We start from the raw sequence: 22,021 nt of genomic DNA, 5'->3' as shown, positions 1-22,021 counted from the left end.
AAAGCTTGTGGTACATATAGTGGTAAATTCTCACCTAAAGGACTAGCCACTACTGCAAATGCAAGTATAATAAAGCTCAACTCCATTGGACAAAGCATCACTGTCCAAAAGCAAAGAAAATGTTGCTGGGGGGGGAGGGAGCGCTTTGGGTGATTCTGCGGGAAAGATCTTGTCTACAGATGAGTTAATATTACTTTGTAGTTAATGCATTATAACAGATGGTACCTTTGCACTTGCAAACACCCAGTTTCAACCCAACCATCATCATCATCATCATCATCATCATCAATAATATTATTATCCTGCCTTTTTCCCTGACGGGACCCAAGGTAGCTTACAGATAAAAACAAGAACCACTAAAAACATAGGGAAAAAACATCCATTAAAACACAAGCAAATATTAACAGAAATAAAACCATATACATATATGAAATCCGCCTTAAAGGCATATCAATGATTACAATCAATTGTACAGTAGCGCCCTCCTGCGAATTCTCATCCTAGGTATAATACAGCAATTAATCATTATTATTACAGTATTTAAGTTGCCATGCTCACACTGAGGGTTCCCGCCCCCGCTCCATCCCGAGATGCAGCGATTGGCTGAGGAAAGGAGGTTAAGGAGTTTCCATTGGTCGGAACGCACGTGCCGGGGAAGGTGTGCGCAAACAAATACGGAGAAGAGCTGGAGCTTGCGCTGGCCGGTGACTCGGAACTTGGCCGGTTTGCGCCGCGCGGGGCAACGCGAGGTGCAGAAGGAGGGAGGGAAAAAGGGCGGAGAAGATGGCGGCGGCGGCGGCATCCTTCCCGGGCGCTTCCGCCAAGAGGCGAGGCAGGTTCCAGCAGAAAAGCCCGTTCGAGGGCGGCTGGCAGCGCGGAGCCCCGCCGCGACGGGTGTTGAGAGACGCCGGCTCAGGTGGAGTGTGCGAACAAGACGCTCCTTCTTCGGAGGAGAGGGTTTTGCAAGGGGCAGCGGGTTAGAGAACTGGGGGTTGCAAAAAAAACACCCACCACCTCGTTTAATCCGGGGCAGGCGGCTTGCTTGCTTCCGAGTAGGCGAGGCTGCGGCTCGGGACCCCGCGCGCGAGTAACCCGCGCAGCCGCATCCTAAACACTCGCAAACGGGACCTGTTGAGTTCGGGAAGGTTTGCGGTGGCGTTTTGTTGCTTGGTTCGAGCAAGCACGAAACTACGGTTCGTTTCCTCCCTGGAGGACAAAACTCTGCACAAAACACCCCTTGGGTGGGGATGCCCCGTCTTCCCTCCGCAGCAGCATTTGGCTGGAAAACCATCTCATTTCACGCCTCCTCCCGTTTCCCTGGAAGAAAAGCAGGCCATCTGGGTCCTCTTTTTTCCCTTTCCCCGACACGCGACGGGCATGTTCAGACGAGGAGCGAGAGGCCGCCTCAGTCGGCCGCCATCTTTCCAGCGGCGAGACCCGACTTTTTAATTATGAAGTTCTTTAGGTGACTTGACGCAAATGTAAAACCATATATTACCTCGGAGCTCTGCTTGGTCGCCACTGCCCCTTCGTTTGTGATGGAGCAGGATTTGTGTAGAAATCGAAACAATGAAAAAAAAGACTAATCTATAGTCGGAAAATTAGTATATTCTGTTAGGTTAGGCCCTCATCGCCCACAGTTGCTTTAGGTTTAGGTCCAGGTCCCAGCGCAGCGATTCTTAAAATACAGAAAGCTCTCAGGCTGTTAATTTGTTGTGGGGTTGGGGTTTTTTTTTGTTTTTTTTTTGGAGTTGGGTTTCTTATCAATTAACTTTCAGGGCCATCTGTAAATAATGCTAGGTGTTCCTTTAGACTTCTGGAAAACCTTACCTACAATGGAAGTTGGCCTTGACTTTTAATTTATAAGCATATGGCATATTATTTCCTGCCTTCCAAACCCTATCCTGTGCATTTTTACTCACAAGAAAGTGTGTTTTCAGTGGGATGCTCATGTAAGTAGCACAGGATTGCAGCTTTTGACTTTGGTAGAATGCAAACCCAGATGATTTATGTGAGGGAGAGTCAACCAAAGGCAAAACCTGTAATTTCTTACTCAACAATGCTTCCAGTTTGCTGTTGTTTTTTTTGGGAGACAGGGGGTCAGTATGTATAAGCTAAACAAGCTATAGCTTAGGGCCCCACTCTCTGGTGGGCCCCCAAAAAATTTAAAGGGAAAAAAGCTGGATGTACATTTCCAAAATATAAGATAAAAGACAAATAAAATAAAACCTACATACAGCAACACTGCTTTGTGTTGTGTAGGCTCCTATGATGTAAGTAATGGACCCCGCCCATTAGCCTGCTTCCTAAAATATCACTGGTTTGCTCATTTATATATAGGGTTCCTACATTCTGCGTGGACTGGTTGCATGGCAGCATGTGCAAATGTCTTTAGATACCTATTAGGTTCATAAATTACCATATAGCATATATTCAACGCAAAAAACAGCAGCAATTTGTTGTTGACAAAGGACAGCTGGACATATAAAGGGCCCCATTACCTTCAGTAGCTTAGGGCCTTATCAAACCTAAATCTGGCCCGAGGGGGGGGGTCTTTGGGCAAATTCAGGCTGTGCAGTTATTTGATTGGCAGTTCTTTCACAACAAACCTACTTCCCCAAGAGAGAAAACTTGTTGCAGTAAGGAACATGATGAGAAAATGCACTGGAAAGTGGGAAAACACTTAAAACAAATCTTGTGTGACTGTTTATTGAGTCTCCAAAATCATCTAATCTACCTGTGAACAGATAAGGTAGGATGAGTGCTCAATAAGTACATTTTCTGGAAGTGCCGTAACTATTCTGTCTCCTCCAATTCCTCCCTCATCTTGACCAGCCAAAGACCTATGGAAACATGGAAATTGCTGTTTTCAAACTTCAGTGCTTGTTGTGTTACTCTAATGTGTGTTAATTTGTTTCAAATAACAAGAGCATTCATATACTAACTTGTTTTTGCGTCTCTTTATTTTCTTCTTTTCAGACTTGCAGACTCAGAATTCCAACAGGGCTGGTGCATATGATAGCTATACTTCACAAGTAATTGATTTGCTTTCTTTGGGGATATATGGGATCAGGGCAGACTTAAAACTTTCAAATTTCAGCAGTGCCCTGTGCAAGGCCAAAATTTGGCACCTCACCTCTCTCCTTCCATTCTGCTCCACTCACTGTGTCATAGTTGTGACGCCTGCACTGCCCCCTAGGTTGCACTGCCCTAAATCGGCCTCTGATGGGATACTAACAAAATTAAACCTGCAGCCAAATGTTTTGTCGGAGAATAGCTTAAGAGTACATGGGTAGGACATTGTCAGTTCTCATGTTGTCTCTACTGTCTCCTTTCCTGTTCTGTTGCTGACCTGGAACAGAAATAAAAATATAAGCAGCAATCTAAGAAAGATTGGATCCAATAGTGTTGAGTACTGTATTGGAAATTGTATTAGGAAGTATTAAAATGAGTACTATGAACTTTTCCATTCCTTTCTTGTAGGTGACCTTAGATTTTGAACAAAAAGTCCGTCTTAGGAGTCTGCAAAAATATAAAAGGTAAATCTGAGGGTGTTTTGATGACTCGAAGCGAAGGGGGAGTTGGCATGTGGGGCTGAAACATATTTAAATAATAGCTTTTTTAGTAAACTTTTTTTATTTCATCATTTGGCTCTTAAAATGCTGTTGTTTACAAGGAAATCCATTAAGATTTTGTTCAGTTGGTGAAATATTTAACATTTAGTGCTGCTGGGTTCTGTGTACCGAAGAAACTAAGAAAATGACATTTTAGGCTGCTGCAACTTATTCATTCGTTTTTTCTTGACTCCCTATAAAATTCCAATCAACCCATTTTACCTTTTTAGGCTTTCATCAGGATTGTAATTCTATGTTCTATCTCTAAAAATGTGAGGGTAAATAGCTTGGTCTTGTTTAAAAAGAAAAAAAGTTTGAGGCGACAGTAAAAGGTTATTAGTTATTTTACAAAATTTATTTACTTCATTGCAGCAAAACTCTTAATTTTACAAGAAACAAAATTATAAGAAAAGTTTAAAACAATTAAAAACATTTATAGCTTATTAAAATTAGCAACAAAAAAGAATATTTCAGAAGAGCATGTGTCCTCCCCCAATAAGATTTTATTAAAGCTTTTTCATGATACAGTAAGATAAAATAAACCAGTCTAATTATAAACAAAAAGAGAAAGAGAAAAGAAAATAGTGTCCTCAAAGGTAGCTCTTAACCCTTGTCTCACACAGAAAGTAGTAAACCTGCCCACCTCTCACCAAGGAGCTTTCCTTTTTTCCTCCAGTCTCTCCCTCTGGGAGGTCTTCCCTGCCCTGCCCTGCCCTGCCCTGCCCTGCCTCTCACTCAGAGTCCATCCATCCACCCACCACTCTCATGTTTGTGTAATCCTTGGACCAATAATGGCCCAGAGCAAAGGACACAAAAGAAAGAGAAGAAAAAAGGAGCAAAAAGCAAAGAAAGGAAAAAAGGGCCGTTATAAATTATAACAATCTTAGAAATGATTAAGGGAGACTTTTGCGGATTCAATGCCCATCAGGGCTCTTACAAGGCTTTGGGGCAAGATGCTGATTCCTATGCTTAAAAGTCACTTGACCCCATCAGGGTTCTCAGGAGCTGACAGCTTCCTGTTCTCTTGATGCAGAAAACGGCTTTTTCAGAGCACCAGCGGTTAATCCCCTGTAAACACTTTTTTCCAGACTGAATTCAATAGCCAAGATTTATTTCTGGCTATCATCAATTGCCACATAATTTATCTGTCGGCAACGTTCTGACAAAAGAAGTGCAATCCACTGTGTTTCTCCCCTGGAAGTCGGAAGAGATGTGTTATTGAAGGTATTATTTTTATTAAGTAATATAACAATTTGATTTTTAGGTTTAATACTCAAAACATCAATCAGCCGATTAACTCTGCTGACTGGACTCCAGCTCACTATCTAAGATCAGAACCATCTACAGCAGATATGGTATGTAAACGATCTTACTCGGTTTTGTGTCTGCTTAGTAAAGTGTTTCAAATTAAGTGTAACTAAATTGGACTAGTGACAATGACATTTTATGAGTTGAAGAAATATTTGCTAAACTTCTGTGTTGTTGGACTGCTGGTAAAAAGCACAGCAACAAAGTGATGCCTTTTTTGGAAATCACTGGGGGCTAGAGAATTAAGAGACCGAATACTGATATTTTTCTCCATCAGTTTTGGCCATTTAATGTTCGCCACTACTGGTGACACCTGCAAGAATTTATTTTGCAGTGTGACAGCCTTCTCTGATTCTTGCCCCCCAAATGTGTTGTAGCATTTTTAGAAAACATTGCATTGTCTTTTTTAGCCATTTACATAAGTGGAGATCAATGATTATTCAAACTCATTGTACTCCATAATGTGTTCTGGGTTAAAATATGTCACCTTGAGAATATTTCTCATTCTCCTGAGAATAAAGCACCTACATTTAATAGTTATATTACCGTCACTAGATTTGGGGCAGTTCAGTGTCCTGTTTTAACTTGTTGTTTGGTGATTGTCGGTTGGCTGTAGTGAACTGAGATGTCAACTCCCAACAGTGGAGAAGAGGAGAGCAGAACCTTCAAAGAATTAAATGGATAAAGGAGCAAAATAATCCTGAAGAAAAGATGCCAAGGCTATGAAACAGCCGCCTTAGATGAGAGCGTTTCATAGTCTTGGCATCTCTTCAGAAATATGTCTGGATTTTTTGAAAGAAGTGATTAACAGCTCTGCATTCATGAATGAAAAAACAATTGTGTGGAAAGCTTACAGGGTGTTAGTTTTTTTTTTTTTTTTAAAGAAGAATGAAATATGAACTGTTAAAGAGATAACCTTGTAGTGACTATACCACATTATTAAATGATTAACCTGAGGGTATGGATTCTTGATTTCTACTCTTTTGAGATACTCCGGTTTTATTTTTAGAAACCCTGTCTGCTACTTGTTGAAAACAACATACACATGCATTAAAAAAAAAGATAATAATCAAAATTAATTGAATTACAGTGCTATGAGGGCCTTTGTTTAAAGCAGCTCTCTCTTCTAATTTTATTGTTATCCTTTTATTTTCCCCAGAATAGCAAAATTCGACAAGAGATAGAGAAAGCTTTGGAAGTAGCTAAAAACAATCTTGGGTGGTTAAAGAGTGCGAAGGAGGTAGGCCAAAAGAATTCTGTGTCTTGGCTTGAAGTATTTCAGATTTTAGTTTATACTGAGGTCTCTTCCCAGAAATTCTTTCTCTAACAATACTTCAGCAAGGTGCTATAAAATTTAATGTCAGCTCAGCTCCAGGTGTTTTTGGAGGATACCAGTTATTTTAGATCTTCACCCTGGCTTCTTTCTGGTTTTGAAACAACTTCATTGGTTGCCCTGAAACCCCCAGAGATCTTCGGATTATTACTAAAAATGCTTTGAAATGAGCAATGAGAGTGGGTCCCTGTGGCTCTCCTGGACTTTTCACTGGCTTTTGATCCCATCCATCATAGCATCCTCCTGGATCTCCTAGCTGGGAGGGGAGGCATTGTACTGCATTTGGTCCTGGTCCTTTGAAGGGTAGCACTCAGAAGGTGGTGTTTGGAGCTTGCAGTGGCAAGCCTAAGGTATCTGTATGAAACCACTGCAGAGGTCATCCAAAAATCTGGAATGCGATGTCAACAGTATGCTGATGATTGTTCTATGTCTCCTCTATCATTGGGAGGCTGGGAAAATTCTGGGACAGCATTTGCGATTGACTGGATGAGGGTGAATAAAATTGAACCTTAATGCAGACAGGATGGACGTACTGTTGAAAATTAGTCTGAAGAAGGATAGAGAGATACAGCATATATTGGAACAGAGTTTCATATACGCATAGGACTCTGTATTGTAGTCTTGGGCTTCAGGCTGCATCTTGATGTTCAGGTAGAGACTGTTGTGAAGAGTGTATTTTACCATTTTAGACGGGCTTAGCAGCTTTGCGTTTTTCTAGAGAAGACTGCAGCCACAATAATTTATACCCTAGTACAGTGGTGCCTCGCAAGACGAAAATAATTCGTTCTGCGAGACTTTTCGTCTTCCGATGTTTTTCGTCTTGCGAAGCACGGTCTGTCGCAACTGCGCCTCTTCAAGCGGCTTTAAAAAAAAGTGCAAGATGTTTTTGTCTTGCGAAGCAAGCCCATAGGGAAATTCGTCTAGCGAAGCAACGCAAAACCGAAAAACCCTTTCATCTAGCGAGTTTTTCGTCTTGCGAGGCATTCGTCTTGTGGGGCACCACTGTAGCATCCACATTAGTTCTAAATTACGATTATGTACAGTGGTGCCCCGTAAGACGAATGCCTCGCAAGACGGAAAACCCGCAAGACGAAAGGGTTTTCCGTTTTGGAGGTGCTTCGCAAAACGAATTTCCTATGGGCTTGCTTCGCAAGACAACAATGCCTTGCGAGTTCCTGCTGGTTTTTTTCCTTCCCCCCCTTTTTCTAAGCCGCTTATCAGCTGATCCGATCAGAAGATAAGCAGCTAAAAGCCGCTAATAGCGCTAATCCGCTAATCCGTCAATGGGCTTGCTTCACAAGACGAAAAACCGCTAGACGAAGAGAATCACAGAACGGATTCTTTTCATCTTGCGAGGCACCACTGTATTAATATTTTCTGCCTGCTCTTTACCATAAGGTTCCAGGGCCAGCTACAACAATATAGTATACATGTATAGTATACAATTATTAATGCAAATAAAATGGTTGCAATCAGTAGAGTACAGATTCAGGAAAAGAGATTGGGCCCCACAAAATAAACACCTTAATTGTCAAATGCCAGGGGGAGGTGGGCCTTCAGTATAGCTATGCAACAAAGATGTCTGATGCACCTCTATGGGGTGGAAGTTTCCCAGTTTATGGGTTGCCATAGATAAAAGGCCCTCATTTCCTGCACTCCTGTGGGTGGTAGAACTAACTACCTAGAGAGTCTGCAGGGATGGAGATGGTCTTTAAGATATTTGGGTCCTAAGTCATTTTAGGGCTTTAAACACCAATGTATAGATGGAAGCTGGGAACATGATGCACAGTGCCACTTGCCAGGGTGTTAAATAAGGAAGGCTGCTTTAACAATTGCACTGTGTTGGAGGGTTTTGTGTTTGTTTTAAAGGTTAAAACCATCCTATGCAGTGTTTCCCTTCTGGGCAGCATACTGATGGGTAGGACCAGAAACAAAAGTAGGCAAAAGAATTAAATTTTACTTTTGTGCAACAGCGTTCACACACCCTTCTCTAGCCTCCATTCAGACAAGCAAGGGCACATTCCAGCCAGGCAGAATCAGGGCTCATGGGATAGTTCCAAGGGCCAGATAGAGGGGCATGGGGGCCATATTCAGCCCCCAGGCCTTAGTTTCCCAACCATTACCTTAAACTGTCTGGGTCTGCAATACCTTATTTAATTTATATACTGCCCTATGCACAGAGGTCTTAGGGCGGTTCACAGGAAATATCACAATATATAAAATACAAACAAAAACAAGGGAGTACTGTCTTCCCATTTGAACAGACCTGCATATCATCATCATCTTCCATTGAAGCCCCGGATGCACTAGCCATAAAAAAAAAATTGGGATTGGACTTTCTCAGAGGTAGCACCAAACTTTGGACCTTCCTCCCTAAGAAAGTTTGTCTTGCTTCTTTGCTCTTCCAATATAGGGCTGTTCTGAAAAGAGATCTTGTCTTCATCATTGTATTAACTGTGACTGTACTGTAGTCCTGATCATTTTTTACCAGTTGTATTGTGACTTATATAATACTGTGAGCAGCCTTGCTGATTCCTGAATCCAAAGGCAGAATAGAAATCATTTCATAACATTAATAATTTCTACTGCATTGTGCACCATTAACTGATGTTTTTGTGTGTTGTCCAGTGATGAAGGAATACCTAAAAGTTGCTGGAGTACCTTTAAACAATTGGGTACTAATAGTTATTTGCTCGACCTTATATGTTATGTATCATCCATGTAGCCATTATAAAATATGAACCTCAACCTTGTATTCTTGTACATCACTACTTCTCAACTACTGCCACCATGTGAGAGAAAAGGGGGGAGGTTGTTCCTGAAAGTTATATGCTGCTTTTATTATTTGTAAATCTAGTTCTGCTGGCTATAGAGCACATACAGAATTACAGCTTGTTGTTTTGTCACTTCCCCCCTAAAATGAAAAAGATGCTTGAGGATTTGATCACCGAAGCAAAAGAAGAAGAAAGCAAGATTGCAAGTGTTATTAATGACACGTTTTCAGATATTATTGCTTCTGTAAATTCAAGGTAACCTAGTTTAAAGCTTTTACTTTGATGTTAATAATTTATCTGAAAAGTATTACATAACTATAATAATGCAGATTTCTGTGTGGCAAAATGTTTAGCAAAATGCCTGCTTCTGTGACGTGGGAGGGACTATATGTAGCAGGAGTCCTGGAAGGACACAGGGAATCTGTGAGCTCAGATCCATTGTTTACGCTACCATGGAGTTGCTATCGGCAAAGACCTGACCATCAAGTTTCAGGGTAGATTTATGCCCTTGCTGTATTTGTCCTTTTGTGCAATACTTCGCTATATGCCCATATGAATTAAAATGCAGTTGCATATTCAAAACAAGAATATTTCAAAACACCCACCTTCTAATTTTCCTCCTCTTGCACCTCTCTTTGTTCCCTATGATCTTTGCAGTTTCATTTCTACTACAGTAGTTGGTTGTTGTTTGGAGTGCTATGGATGCTTGCATGTCTTTTGCCCTTGAGCTTTTAGAATGTGTTCAGCATGAAGAGCTGGCTGTTAAGGATGCATTTTTGTGTGATGTATGCAGTATCAGTCAGTTGCTTGTTATGAGGACAATAGGTGATAGCTATCCAGCATTAATCATACTCAAGAAATCCATTGAGTGCACTCATTGTAGTAGATCTACTCTTGAGTATTTCTTAGTTGGTTATCACCAACTTAGTTGGTTATCACAGAGTAAATATAAATCTGGCGTTTTCTGTAGTTTGTAATTTTAACATCATCACCAAAACCTTATTTTTAACATGAGTACTGTATGTTTGTTTTGTATAGTTTACTATTCAGAGTTACTATTTGTAACGTGATCAACTTTTTCTGAGGTCTGATTTTCTTTGCATTCAATTAGGAAAAGGAAACTGGAGACAGAACTGATAATGAACACCAGTTACTATATAACTGATATACATAGTGTTCAGTTATCGGTTATGCAGAAAATAAACAGTTTGGATGGAGCCATAAAAATGGCAAGGGAGATTAAAGCAACCCATTCCTTAAAGCCTTGCCATACTTTAAATCAGGTAACTTTAATATTAAATCATTTGATTCCTTAACTTTCCTTCTGGGTATGTATGTATTTATTTATTTGAAAGTTTTATATCCTATTTTCAGGAAACATATCTTTTCAAAGCAGTTCTCAGTAATACAACCACAATTTTCAACAACCAGATGATAACAGTGCAGCTACTGCAGAGTTTGCAAGCATTGTTGGTAGCCAACATTTTACATTAGCTTTTTTTTATCAATTAAGCAGAGGAATTGAACTCATTTGCTTATTGTGGTAACTTGCAAGCCAGTGAAGTCTCCATATAGCTGACTGAAAACAAAAACAACATGTTTTAAAGCAAGTGGAAATAATGAACTTTCTCCATTAGTCTTTAATTTCTCATGTCAGAGCTATCATGAGAAGATTTTTCCTCTTTGGCTTGGTTTTTATTTTTACTGAATTGTTTTTTTACAGAAAGCATTGTCTTTTTGATGAAAAGTCACAGTAGTTTAGTGTGATAGAAGCATTCAAGGTAGGATCATTTGATTTAGGTCTGAAGCCTCAGCTAGTTTTTCAGGGTTCTTTTGGTTCCTTTATTCCTAAAGCCACTGCACATTTTCATAGATCTTAAGAGCTTACCATTTTTGTCCCAACCCTTTCCATCCCTCTGAGAAGGCATGGCAGAAGCTGGATGTGCACAGAGCACTTAAAATACATATACAGTGGTACCTCGGATTACATACGCTTCAGGTTACATACTTTTCAGGTTACAGACTCCACTAACCCAGAAATAGTACCTCGGGTTAAGAACTTTGCTTCAGGATGAGAACAGAAATTGTGCGGCAACTGCAAGAGGCCACATTAGCTAAAGTGGTACCTCAGGTTAAGAACAGTTTCAGGTTACAAACAGACCTCCAGAATGAATTAAGTTCTTAACCCAAGGTACCACTGTAGACAGATTTTAGGCATTCACCCCCTTTTACACCACATCCTCAAAGAAGTACAGTGGTACCTCGATTTATGAACAGCCCTGTTTACGAACAATTCGGTTTATGAACTCCACAAAACCGGAAGTAGTGTTCTGGTTTGTGAACTTTACCTTGTTCTACAAACGGCACTGATGGCAGGAGGCCTCATTAGGGAAAGCGTGCCTCGGTTTAAGAACGGGTGAAAGGAACGGATTAAGTTTGTAAACCAAGGTACCACTGTAGTTTCAAGGTTCATCCTAGCCAGTTCAAGACTTATTTCTCTATAGCATATTAGGCCTGGCATCTGCCTTCACCTTTCCTAAGTCATGCTTGACCAGAGCAACGGCTACTTCTGCAGCCTTTCCACAATCATCCTTTCTGAAATCTTTAGGGCAGCAATGTGGGCACTAGCCAGGACTTGTTGTTTCTTTTGAAATTGTTTCCTTTGAAATCAAATGGGACATCACTAACTTCACACAAGCAGTAGCTCTCCAGCATTCAAGACCACGTTCAGCTCCCATTGGTTGCTATATTTTACTGTAAATTAAATTAGGGTATTCTTATTCTAGGTACTCTGCAACTTAAAAATGACTTTGGAGGAAGATGTCTTAAAACTAGATCGTCTGAAAAAAAGAGCACTTCCAAGGTAAACATTCATAGAATTACTTAGTGTGGATAGCAGAGTTACTGCACCTTTTAAAAAAACTGTCTTTTCACCTTTAAAAAAACCCATACGGAATTTGTAGAACTGATAAATAAAATTAAGAGTTGCATATACTTCACTCGACCCTTTGCAGGAGGTCTGGAGTTCAGCATGCTATATGGCGGATCTATCAGCCTGGTGCAATAGAAATGTTTTGGACTACAACTCTCATTAACTCCCAGTGAGCATGCAGATCGCCCCCTCCTCAGCCCTTAAATTGATGGCTTGATAACTGGAAAATGGGTGCTCACCCTCCCATGTTAGTTGACGTGCATAGATTAACTGAGTGGGAGTGTCTCTGCATGCGCACACATGCACATACACTGGTGGCCACACCCACTGCTGGCATGCAGCTCCCAGAGGTTGAGCCAAAAAAAGGTTACCCACCATGCCTTATAGAGAACCTTCACCTATATACCCCCTCCTGGATTCTGAGAGCTTGGAGAGATGATCCCATCAGCTTTCCACCTTTTAGGGAATAAGTTCTACTTATGCACAGAGCAGGTCATTCTCGGTAGCGTCAGTTAATCTGTAAAATAGGACTCATTAGATATGCTTGGTAGTCACACAACACTGGCAATTCTGGCATTTCACTGGATGCTTTAAAACATTTTTAAAAAGCCAACCGGGAAGGCTTTTAGAGCAGGAGTTTCTTAAATGGTTTTTACTGTTAACACTTTTTATTGCTGTATTTACTTGTGGCATACATGGTGGTGGTTATCTCGTGTTTTTGTTTTTTGGGAGTAATTCTGATTGTGGGTTTTTGTAGTTTAAACCTGATTGTGATCTTGAGGAATTAACATAAAATTGTTCTATGAATGTAGTAGATTTATGGTGTTAATTATTGCTGTCCTGAATGAATTATTGTGGTTGCAAACGATTGAACTTCCTGTATACTTAATACAGGTTTCACATGGACTCTGAAAAGATTACCCCCATGTTAGAAAACCTGGGGAATTTTTTCCCTGATACACCTAACATGTAAGTACTTCTGTTGTGGTGTTAATTTTCCTATATATAAAAAAATGGCACCTGCAGGTTTATCAATTTTCTCAGCATTCATCATTGTGCCTCATCTTGTACTTCAGTAACACAGGATATTTTTTATTTGGAAATGTGCTGGGGTAGAAACTAAGCAGTTTACCTAGAAACAATACAGAAATAAACTGGAGAGTAATGCTCAAATAGTTCTGAGGTTCTGATAATGAATAGGATTTTTGATAGTTTCGATATAATTGGAAAATCTTAGGAGTTTTGTAGTCATGAATTATACTTATAAATTGCTGAGTTACTATGTAGTGTGCAAAAATAATAATTAAAAGCCTAGGACTTGCTTACTAATAATGCGCCATGTTTTAGGATGCTGTTTTTCTAAGATTGTGTGCAAGTAATATCAATGCATTAAAAAAACTAAAAAACAGTAAGTAATAATATCCAGCCAATCAAAATGATATCTTTTACTAGTCATTTAGTAGTAGATAGCCCTGTGATGGTGGGAAAGACATCCTAGCTGGAGCAGGCTATAGAAACTTACACATGCCAACAAGTACATCTTAAGATAAAACCTAATATCTGGGAAAGCAGCTGCATTCTCTTATGTGACAAGCAGGGTGGTGAGTTATCCCGCAGAAAACTTTGAAAATGTCCCATTAATATATTGAAAATACACTTTGGGAACAAAGTATTTTTAATATCTGTGGAACAGTATTTATCTTGGGTGTATTAACTTAACCCTGAATCCTAATAAGCAATGCTTATCTTTCCAAATCACTGGAAATCACATTTTTTCATCTGATTTAAATTCATTTTAATCATATGAGAAATATCTCTCGGAATCCAAATAACCTCTGAGTACCAACAAAATGAGCAGTCAGCACACAAAGTAGCATTCATTCAGATTCATTCAGTAATTGTATACCCTGAAATTCTACCCAAACTATTAATTATTTTTCATTAATTTCAGTGATGGTTATGATGATGTAGTTTCATGTCTCTCCACATGCAAAACTAGTTTAAATTCTTCTGGTTCATGAACAAAACTGTAAATGTCCCTTTTCTGTCTGACTGCACACGCCAACAGTTCCAACATCAATATAGAGAAAGGGCAGCCCTGTCTTGTACTCCTCTCCAAACCTAATGGATCTGAAATATTAATGGGTGTTATGTGTGCATCTTGAAACCCTATAGGCACTTTATTATTTCTACCGAGTGTTTGCTCTTCCATGTTAGTGATGGCTACTGTTTAAGATACGTTTTCTGAACAATTTGTCAACCTAGGTGCAGTTTTGAAGGCAGCCTTCTAAAACTGAGCAATATGGAAGAGGAATTCAGAACTGATGTTCCATCTCATATGAGTGTAAACCTTGAACCGCTTGTTGAAGACATTGGCACAGTTGCTCTTCTGCCAGAATCTGATGCATGTCTTGAAGGAAATTATACCCACCTCCAAGAAATGACTCCTCCATTCACTCAGAAATGCATTTCTGCTTTACCTCAGACAGCATCCACTCCAGATGTCATAATTGAAGAAATCATTGAAGATGACCAAGAAAGTGAGTAGAACTTTCCAACCGGTTGCCAGAGTTGTGTGGCTAATTCCCTTTGTTTTTAAAACTATATTCTTACAAGTACATAGCAACCTGCTCTTGATGCATTGTTTTTCTTACATAGCCTGCAGCTGGAAGGGATCTACCAATCAATCAATACTATATTAATGAAATCAGTTATTACATAATTGATTTCATTAATAAAGTATTGATCGATTAAGTGAAGAAGCATATTTTAAAGGCATGTTTGCACATTCATTGGTATGTTCAAATCCTTTTTCAGAAATGAGCACCAAATCATTTCAGAATGTGCATGTCACCCTTTCTGTAACAATACAAACTTATTAATTTGCACTGTCTCAAAATGTTGTTTTTCAGTAGTGTGCATAAATGTTCCCTGTGATCTTCCTTCACCTTACCTTCCTTCACATTACCTTTCTTACCCACTCTGTACCACACAGATGCTCCAGAATTAGTTTTTGTCAGCAGTGTTCTAAATCCTTGCCACTTCTACGTTCGAAAAGTTTCACAGAAGAAAGCAGCTGTTCGTTTGGAAAAAACTCTGAGGCAATTCTGCAATCATAAAAGGTCCTACCCTAGTGACATTTTGGAACTAGGTAACAACACTTCTCAAATCTTTTGTCTAATAATAATGTTTATATAATTTCAGGGTTTTTTTTTATTCCAGTGAGGGGGATATATATTGTGGGGGTTTACTAAGTAACCTTTTAATATTGTAGAGTAGAGGTCTGCAGTCATTTTGGACCCAGGGACTCATTTGGAAATCAGACTCTTGAGGATACCACCAAAAATGGCTGCTGTGATAGACTGCCTAATCTCAAATGTTCCTCTCAATGAGAATATTTTGCAACAAATTGTGTACTGAAACTTATTTCAGGTTCAAGAATCTATGTTAAAAGCAAGGAACATGGAATATGGTGTCGTGGAAAAATCATTGAACTGATGCCGTTGCAGAAGTCAAACGAGCTGAAGCCCCGTGGTCCAACAAAGTACAAAATTTGTGATATAGCAATGATGAAAATATTCCTTGTGGACTTTGGGCATATTGAAGCTTTGATTATTTCAAGGTATGCTTTTTTGCCTTTATTTGCCACATGGTGGTTTTGCCATATTGCTTTCTAGTGGCAATGTATAAGGTGCACCAATTTCTAGTGATGAAAAGGAGAGTGGATTTAAAGCCTCATTACCATTTCATTTGTTCATTGCCTTATGCAGGAGAATCTCAAGACAACCTGCTGTAAAAACAATCTTCATAAAGTAGAAATGAGCAACAATAAGAGTGCATAATTTGCTCAGTTAATTGCTGATGGGATTCAAATAGTGTTCAGACAGTAAATATAAAAAAAATCACAAGCTAGCTATCTCTTAACTGCATGTGGTGATGTGAATTTTGCATGTAGGTCCTCCGTGAACATGTGATTCTTCTACATCCATTCATGGTAGATGGATTATGTAATCTGGGTCTGTGCATAGAATCCAGTTCTTCCTCCCCCACCCAATTATTGATTAAAATATTTTAACTAGGGCCAGACCATCATAAAGCCAGGTATAGGGGAATTTTACAAATAGACCTTTCCTGCCTTCTTCACGTAGGCCCCAGTTCATATTCCAGATTGGGTGGTCCCATGCCTGTCAGTTTGCCACGCACAAATAATATCATGGTTTCTGCTTGTTGAGGGGACATGTATGCAGAACTACATTGGTGTGTAATGAGAGAAAATTGCAAATCCCCATCCCCACCCCAATGACTCCAGGATGAGTTCATTGGCTTCCCTTGGTTCTGACTTTTCCAAATTGTTTTTAACTTCACGTACAACATACTGCAGTAGTCTTAATCTAGGGGTTATCAGTTGTATGAGCCACCCAACAGCTTGATTATTTTGCACTTGGAAAACCTCGGGTTCAATTCCTGAACATCTCAAGGGTTATTACAGAGCTCTGTCCCATCATCTGATCCATTTAACTGAATTGCCGTTACAGATAGGTAGCCGTGTTGGTCTGCCATAGTCAAAATAAAAAAATTCCTTCCAGTAGCACCTTAAAGACCAACTAAGTTAGTTCTTGGTATGAGCTTTCGTGTGCATGTGTATCTGAAGAAGTGTGCATGCACACGAAAGCTCATACCAAGAACTAACTTAGTTGGTCTTTAAGGTGCTACTGGAAGGAATTTTTTTATTTTGAATTGCCGTTGTCAGAGTAGATTATAGTTGGAGCTGGTCTAAAACAACTTCTTATAAAACTATCTTAATTAGAGCAGATAGGAAATATTTTGCTGATTTGCTTTTTATGATCTCTTTTGAATAATACAGTTCAGTTGTTCCCAGTAAAGCATCTCTTAAACAGAAAACTTTTTAGACTTAAAAAATCTGCCTATTGATGTTGAAGCATTTTATTCCAAGCTTATATTGAGAAATAATATTTGTTATCTTCTCTTTCTGCCATCAAGCGTACCAAATAACCTTGGCATTAATCCAGAACATATCACTCTAGAATATATAGTGACTGAAGACTTTTGCTTGGTTGTGAAGAAACCTGACATACATATAGAGGCACAACTTAGTGGTATAAATCATTTAGCACTACAGTGCTCCCTGAAGGACATTGTTCCCAAAGATTCAGTAAGTAAGAACTATATTGTCTGGACTTCTGCATTCTTAGAGAAGTTAGATAATATCTTTTTTTAAAGAAACAATTGAATGTTCATATTCTGATTTTTCCTGATTGAGATGGCTTTCCCTTCCTTCGTAATGATGTAATTCTTACATTGTACTCAATAAAGATAATAACCTAATGTGCCTAACTTTTTAGAACAGTGGTCAGCAAACCTTTTCAGCAGGGGGCCAGTCCACTGTCCCTCAGACCTTGTGGGGGGCCAGACTATATTTTGGAGAGGGGGAAATGAATGAATTCCTGTGCCCCACAAATAACCCAAAGATGCATTTTAAATAAAAGGACACATTCTACTCATGTAAAAACATGCTGATTCCCGGACTGTCTACAGGCTGGATTTAGAAGGCGATTGGGCCGGATCCGGCCCCCGGGCCTTAGTTTGCCTACCCATGTTTTAGAAGATTCAAGCTGTCTTCTACACAGATCATTCCTATTTGTGATTGCACAAAATACCCATTCAAGGAATAGTTACGAGTAAACATTGCTAGTTCAGTTTGGAAAGAATTAATTGGTGTGGTATGGTGTCTGAATTATTATTTTAAAAGTCTTGATGTGTTTGGATGCCATGCAATGTACATAACAGTGTGGTTAAGTCCTGAGTTTTGTTACATATTGGGTATTTAGTAGTTCTTGATACTGTATTTAAATCCTAAAGTCTGCAGGTGGATAGGATTCTGAACTTCTTTCTCCCCCTGCAATAGGCTGAAGGTTGGAGCAGAAAAGCAAGGACAGAATTTTTGAAAATGGTAAAAAACAAAGCTGTTCTAATGAAAGTCTTCAGAGAAGAGGATGGTGTGCTTATTGTTGATCTGATGAAACCGCCAGCAAACAAAATAAGTAGTGACATGCCTGTATCTCTCAGAGATGCTTTAGTTTTTATGGACTTGGCAAGGTATATGCAATACAGAGCATTTCAGGGTTAGAGATAAAATAGGGTTATTTTAAAAAAAATGTACTTAATTAAAACTAATTCCTCTTGAAATCATGAAACACAGTTTAGGTGAGTGTGATTATGTGTCGGGGGAGGTTATGTCTGCTATAAAGACTAGATTAAGATGACAACATCTTATTTTTCTCTGCTGCTGGCATGATTAGCTACAAATGCTTAATTACTAAAATTCTAGATTGTTCTCTCCAGTTGGGCTTTCAGCCACTTTATTTTTCACATTCAAACTGAATACTAAAGCTGTTCGGGAGCCAAGGTACGACTGTATTCCTTTATAACAGAGAACAAGAATTGGCCACAAATTGACTAAAGCCTGCTAACTGTTAAATACCACTAACCTAAATATTTTTTTTAAAGATTTGGTGTAGTGAGGGTGAGAATGGAGAATCATAGAATTGTGGTACTGGAAGGGACCTAAAGTCAGTTTTTGCCATTTTTCCATCATCCTGTTTCTCTTAATCTGTTCAGTTTATTTCCCCACTTTCCAGAGTGGATAAATGTCTTATAATTCAATTTTTTATTTTAAAATGTAAATGCTATGTTTTTATTAAGATACAGTAATATGAAATCTGGATATAAGCATGCTAGCCCCATAGCTTATATCTTTGAACTGATCGGTGCCTCTACCAGAGACATGGAATTGAAGGAGGCTTCTCTGTGTAAATGAAGAATCAATCTGATCCTTCCCAATATCTGCATATCCTACTCTACCTGCCAAATATTGGCATTTCATTTCCATCTCATGAAATAAACTGCTTGGGCTTGCCCAGTAACTTTCAGACCTTGTTCCTACTTACTGGTCATGGGCATTTCGTTTTTGTTTGCTGATTTGTTCTTGTGAGGCTGCAACTGGGCAAAGGCGAAGCAGAAAAGGGCAACACTAGAAAGTCAGGAAAGAGGAAACTGTCGGCTGTGTGTGTTCCTATATTGTCACACTTTGCCTGCAGTCTTACACACAAATACCATATTTTTCCATCTATAAGACGCCCCCCCTGTACAAGACCTCTATTTTTTAACCCAAAATTAAGAAAATGCACTATGCACTACCCCCATGTATAAGACGACCTCTTATTTTAAACTTCAAAAATTTAGGAAAAAATACAGTCTTTATACAAGGGAAAATACAGTATGTCTTGCTCCTTCTCATGTGTTTCAAATGCAGGTCATTAAATTGGTTCTGTGGAATCCAGTGGAAGCCAGTCCTTTTTTTTCAAGGGGTGCTCAAGGGTACACAGTATCGGCACCTCTTTTTTTGTTTTGTTAAAAAATGTGGCACTTGCTGTAACAACTTCATCCTGAGTACTGGCATCTATTTTTCTAGAAAAAGGCAGTGGTGGGGGCCATAGAAAACTTCCTCTTGTGACTGACTTCAGCAGTTCATTCTAGATTCTTACTTTACTAGGTTTCGTGCTGAAGTTTCTGATCAACCTGAAAACATTGAATTCCTGCAGTACTGGGCACCTGCGATACCAGAGGAAAATACAGAAGTCACCATTGTTGTTAGTTATATTACTAGCCCAGGTGATTTCTACATTCAGCTAGTAAGTATTATTCAGTATATTTAATTTTTGTGTTGACATTATTGAAAAATGCTCCTGAGATTTGGTATGATATGATTTGATTTGTTATTAATTGGAATATTATTAATGGAAAATTGTTAAAAATTATTTTACAAAAAGAAAAGAAAAATGCTTTACACTTTCTATTTTGGAACATAAAAAGATAAGTTTATTGCTGGAAATTGGGAGTAGTGTGTTTTTCAAGTTACCATTTCAGATGTATAAAATACATTAATAGATCTTTTTCTAGTGCTTGTTTAATATACAGATCACTCAGAACCTAAATGGGGATTATGTTCCAGGGACTTGAAGCCACAGTTGCCTTAGGAACTACCCCTGCACAAGTAATCTTCCTTTCCGGAGCCAGCACACTAAAGGAATCTTGACCACCACCCTGAAGCAAAGCAGATACTTTTTTAGCTCTCTGCCTTGCTTTTATTGGGCTCTGAGAGGTTCTCGTGAGATGTTATGGGGCTGATGAGCCCATGTGAGACCCTCCCAAAGCCCAGTAAGCAAGGCAGCGAGCTTAAAAACTCTTGCCGTGCCAGAAAAACTCGGCATGGAAAGTGCTTAAGAGCTCTCCACCTTGCATGCGATTAATTTGCAATGTCAACTGAGCAAGTCTCCAATATCAGCTGCCTTTTCTCAGCTATCTGATATGCATCTTCACACATTAGTCTGGCTTCAGTGTTTCATGTGCTACTTTCCCCCATTTCTTCAGCAGATGTAAAATCGAGTTCTTTAGGTACAGAGTGCATCAGTTTGACTTTCTGTGTGATGTTACATTTAGTAAGAGTGTGTTGACTACAATCCATAGTGATTAATACTGTTTCCATTGCGTTAGGTAGAAGAAGGTCCAGAATTTGCAGCTTTTCTGAGCAAAGTTGAGGAAGTATATAAAAATGACAGCAGAGTTGGCTTGGAAATTCTCTGTCCGGTCCAGGGTCAGCCATGCATAGCAAAATTCGAAGAGGATGGAGTTTGGTACAGGGCACAGGTTGTTGGTAAGTAACTATAGTATTAAGTTAGAGGACTTTTGTTTTGACGCTTCCCCCGCCCCCAATCAAATCACCTATATATTTTCAAGGCACCTATTTAATTCATTTTCTGTTTTAAATGAATGCTGGTTTTTCCCATTTCATTCTCCCACTGTGATTTCTTTTTCTTATGTCCAAGTAATACACCCATCTTTCCTACAATGAAGCAGGGTTTAATAGCCACATGGCTCGACTTTTCTACTTTGCGCTAAACCGTAGGTAGGTTGAAGTTGCAGCAAAAACAGGCAAACGATGGTTCACAGTTGAGCTCCAAATGAGAATTTGAAACCCACTTCAAAATTTAGGTTTTAATTCTGATCTGTGGGGCAAGTGTTAAACCATGGTTTGCCATTTCTGATATGGGGTGCCGTAACTTGTTCATTAACATGCTACTGTTCTTAGTTTTTTAATATAACATATAAAACCTAACCTAACCTAAAAAGGCTAATGAATTCTCTTGGTTTAATAATGTAAAAGAGCATCTGACTCTTGTGTGTTGATATTGCCATTATTAAAAATTGTCATGTATGCAGTATTTGATGGATGGTTTTGAAGGAAGTGATGTTGATTTCAAAGTTTGTGTGTGGAGCTCGGAGGGCATTACATATATCTGCAGTAACATTGCTCTCCTTAACGCTGCACCTCAATCACCGAGGTACGGCTGGACTGAGGTGTACACAAATGTTTCCTATAATTTTATAATGTCCACGTATCATTGATTCCTAACCGCATAATGTTTTCTAAAGGATTGCCAGGCCACCAAGAAGTTGAGGTTAAATATGTTGACTTTGGGAACACTGCTAAAATAAATGTGCAAGACATGCGTAAAATCAAAGATGAGTTTTTAGCTCTCCCAGCAAAGGTAAGTTAGAGCTGCATCCCGCATGAGTTAAATCTAAATTTGCAGAATGCTGTGTATTCCTGACAAAGCACCTTCTGTGCAGCTTGAAATTCAGTTCCTAATGTTTCTGAATTATCTTCTCTTATAAAGTGTAATTCTGTGTCCACTAAATTCTAACAAGATGATAAATGTAATAGAAGTGAGCCGTGTGTCAAGCTTTTCTCTAAGAATCTATCTCCCCTCCAACACACGCAGAGCCAAAGAAATTTGCACACAAGTGCCATGTTTTAAGAGTGGGGCAAGTTGCTGTTGTGCGAAAGGTAGGCACCCTGCGGCTCAGCAGTGGGTCCGATAATAGTTGTGCTATAGCAAGAAAGCACTACAGGAGATGCGTACTTAATTGTTGCCTAGATTAGAGATTGCTGGGAGCCCTGTGTAAGCACACTGAAATT

General features: G+C 39.3%; 1 protein-coding gene across 4 annotated transcripts in view; it reads left to right on the top strand.

Annotated features, from left to right (window-relative positions):
* The first annotated feature begins 633 nt into the window (after nucleotides 1–633).
* Nucleotides 634–22,021, top strand: part of RNF17 (ring finger protein 17) — a 42,123-nt gene continuing 20,735 nt past the window's right edge. Inside the window, exons 1-17 of one of the 4 annotated variants that reach the window (XM_083499185.1) lie at nucleotides 634–916; nucleotides 2,980–3,035; nucleotides 3,484–3,539; nucleotides 4,879–4,969; nucleotides 6,082–6,162; nucleotides 9,184–9,284; nucleotides 10,141–10,312; nucleotides 11,816–11,892; nucleotides 12,856–12,930; nucleotides 14,227–14,501; nucleotides 14,957–15,112; nucleotides 15,394–15,583; nucleotides 16,963–17,134; nucleotides 17,888–18,078; nucleotides 19,535–19,673; nucleotides 20,536–20,695; nucleotides 21,475–21,590. In XM_083499185.1, coding sequence (XP_083355311.1) covers nucleotides 784–916; nucleotides 2,980–3,035; nucleotides 3,484–3,539; nucleotides 4,879–4,969; nucleotides 6,082–6,162; nucleotides 9,184–9,284; nucleotides 10,141–10,312; nucleotides 11,816–11,892; nucleotides 12,856–12,930; nucleotides 14,227–14,501; nucleotides 14,957–15,112; nucleotides 15,394–15,583; nucleotides 16,963–17,134; nucleotides 17,888–18,078; nucleotides 19,535–19,673; nucleotides 20,536–20,695; nucleotides 21,475–21,590 — 2,241 coding nt within the window. In that variant the 5' untranslated portion in view covers nucleotides 634–783. Of the gene's footprint in view, nucleotides 917–1,143; nucleotides 1,194–2,979; nucleotides 3,036–3,483; nucleotides 3,540–4,878; nucleotides 4,970–5,538; nucleotides 6,163–9,183; nucleotides 9,285–10,140; nucleotides 10,313–11,815; nucleotides 11,893–12,855; nucleotides 12,931–14,226; nucleotides 14,502–14,956; nucleotides 15,113–15,393; nucleotides 15,584–16,962; nucleotides 17,135–17,887; nucleotides 18,079–19,534; nucleotides 19,674–20,535; nucleotides 20,696–21,474; nucleotides 21,591–22,021 lie in introns of those variants that run through there. The other 3 variants (XM_083499187.1, XM_083499188.1, XM_083499186.1) reach the window with 3 other exon arrangements.

The sequence above is a fragment of the Podarcis liolepis genome (genome assembly GCF_965112155.1).
Source record: "Podarcis liolepis genome assembly, chromosome: 4".
In the NCBI taxonomy this organism is placed as follows: Eukaryota; Metazoa; Chordata; class Lepidosauria; order Squamata; family Lacertidae; genus Podarcis; species Podarcis liolepis.
The sequence above is the reverse complement of the archived record's forward strand: the minus strand, read 5'-3'. Positions and strand labels throughout refer to the sequence as shown.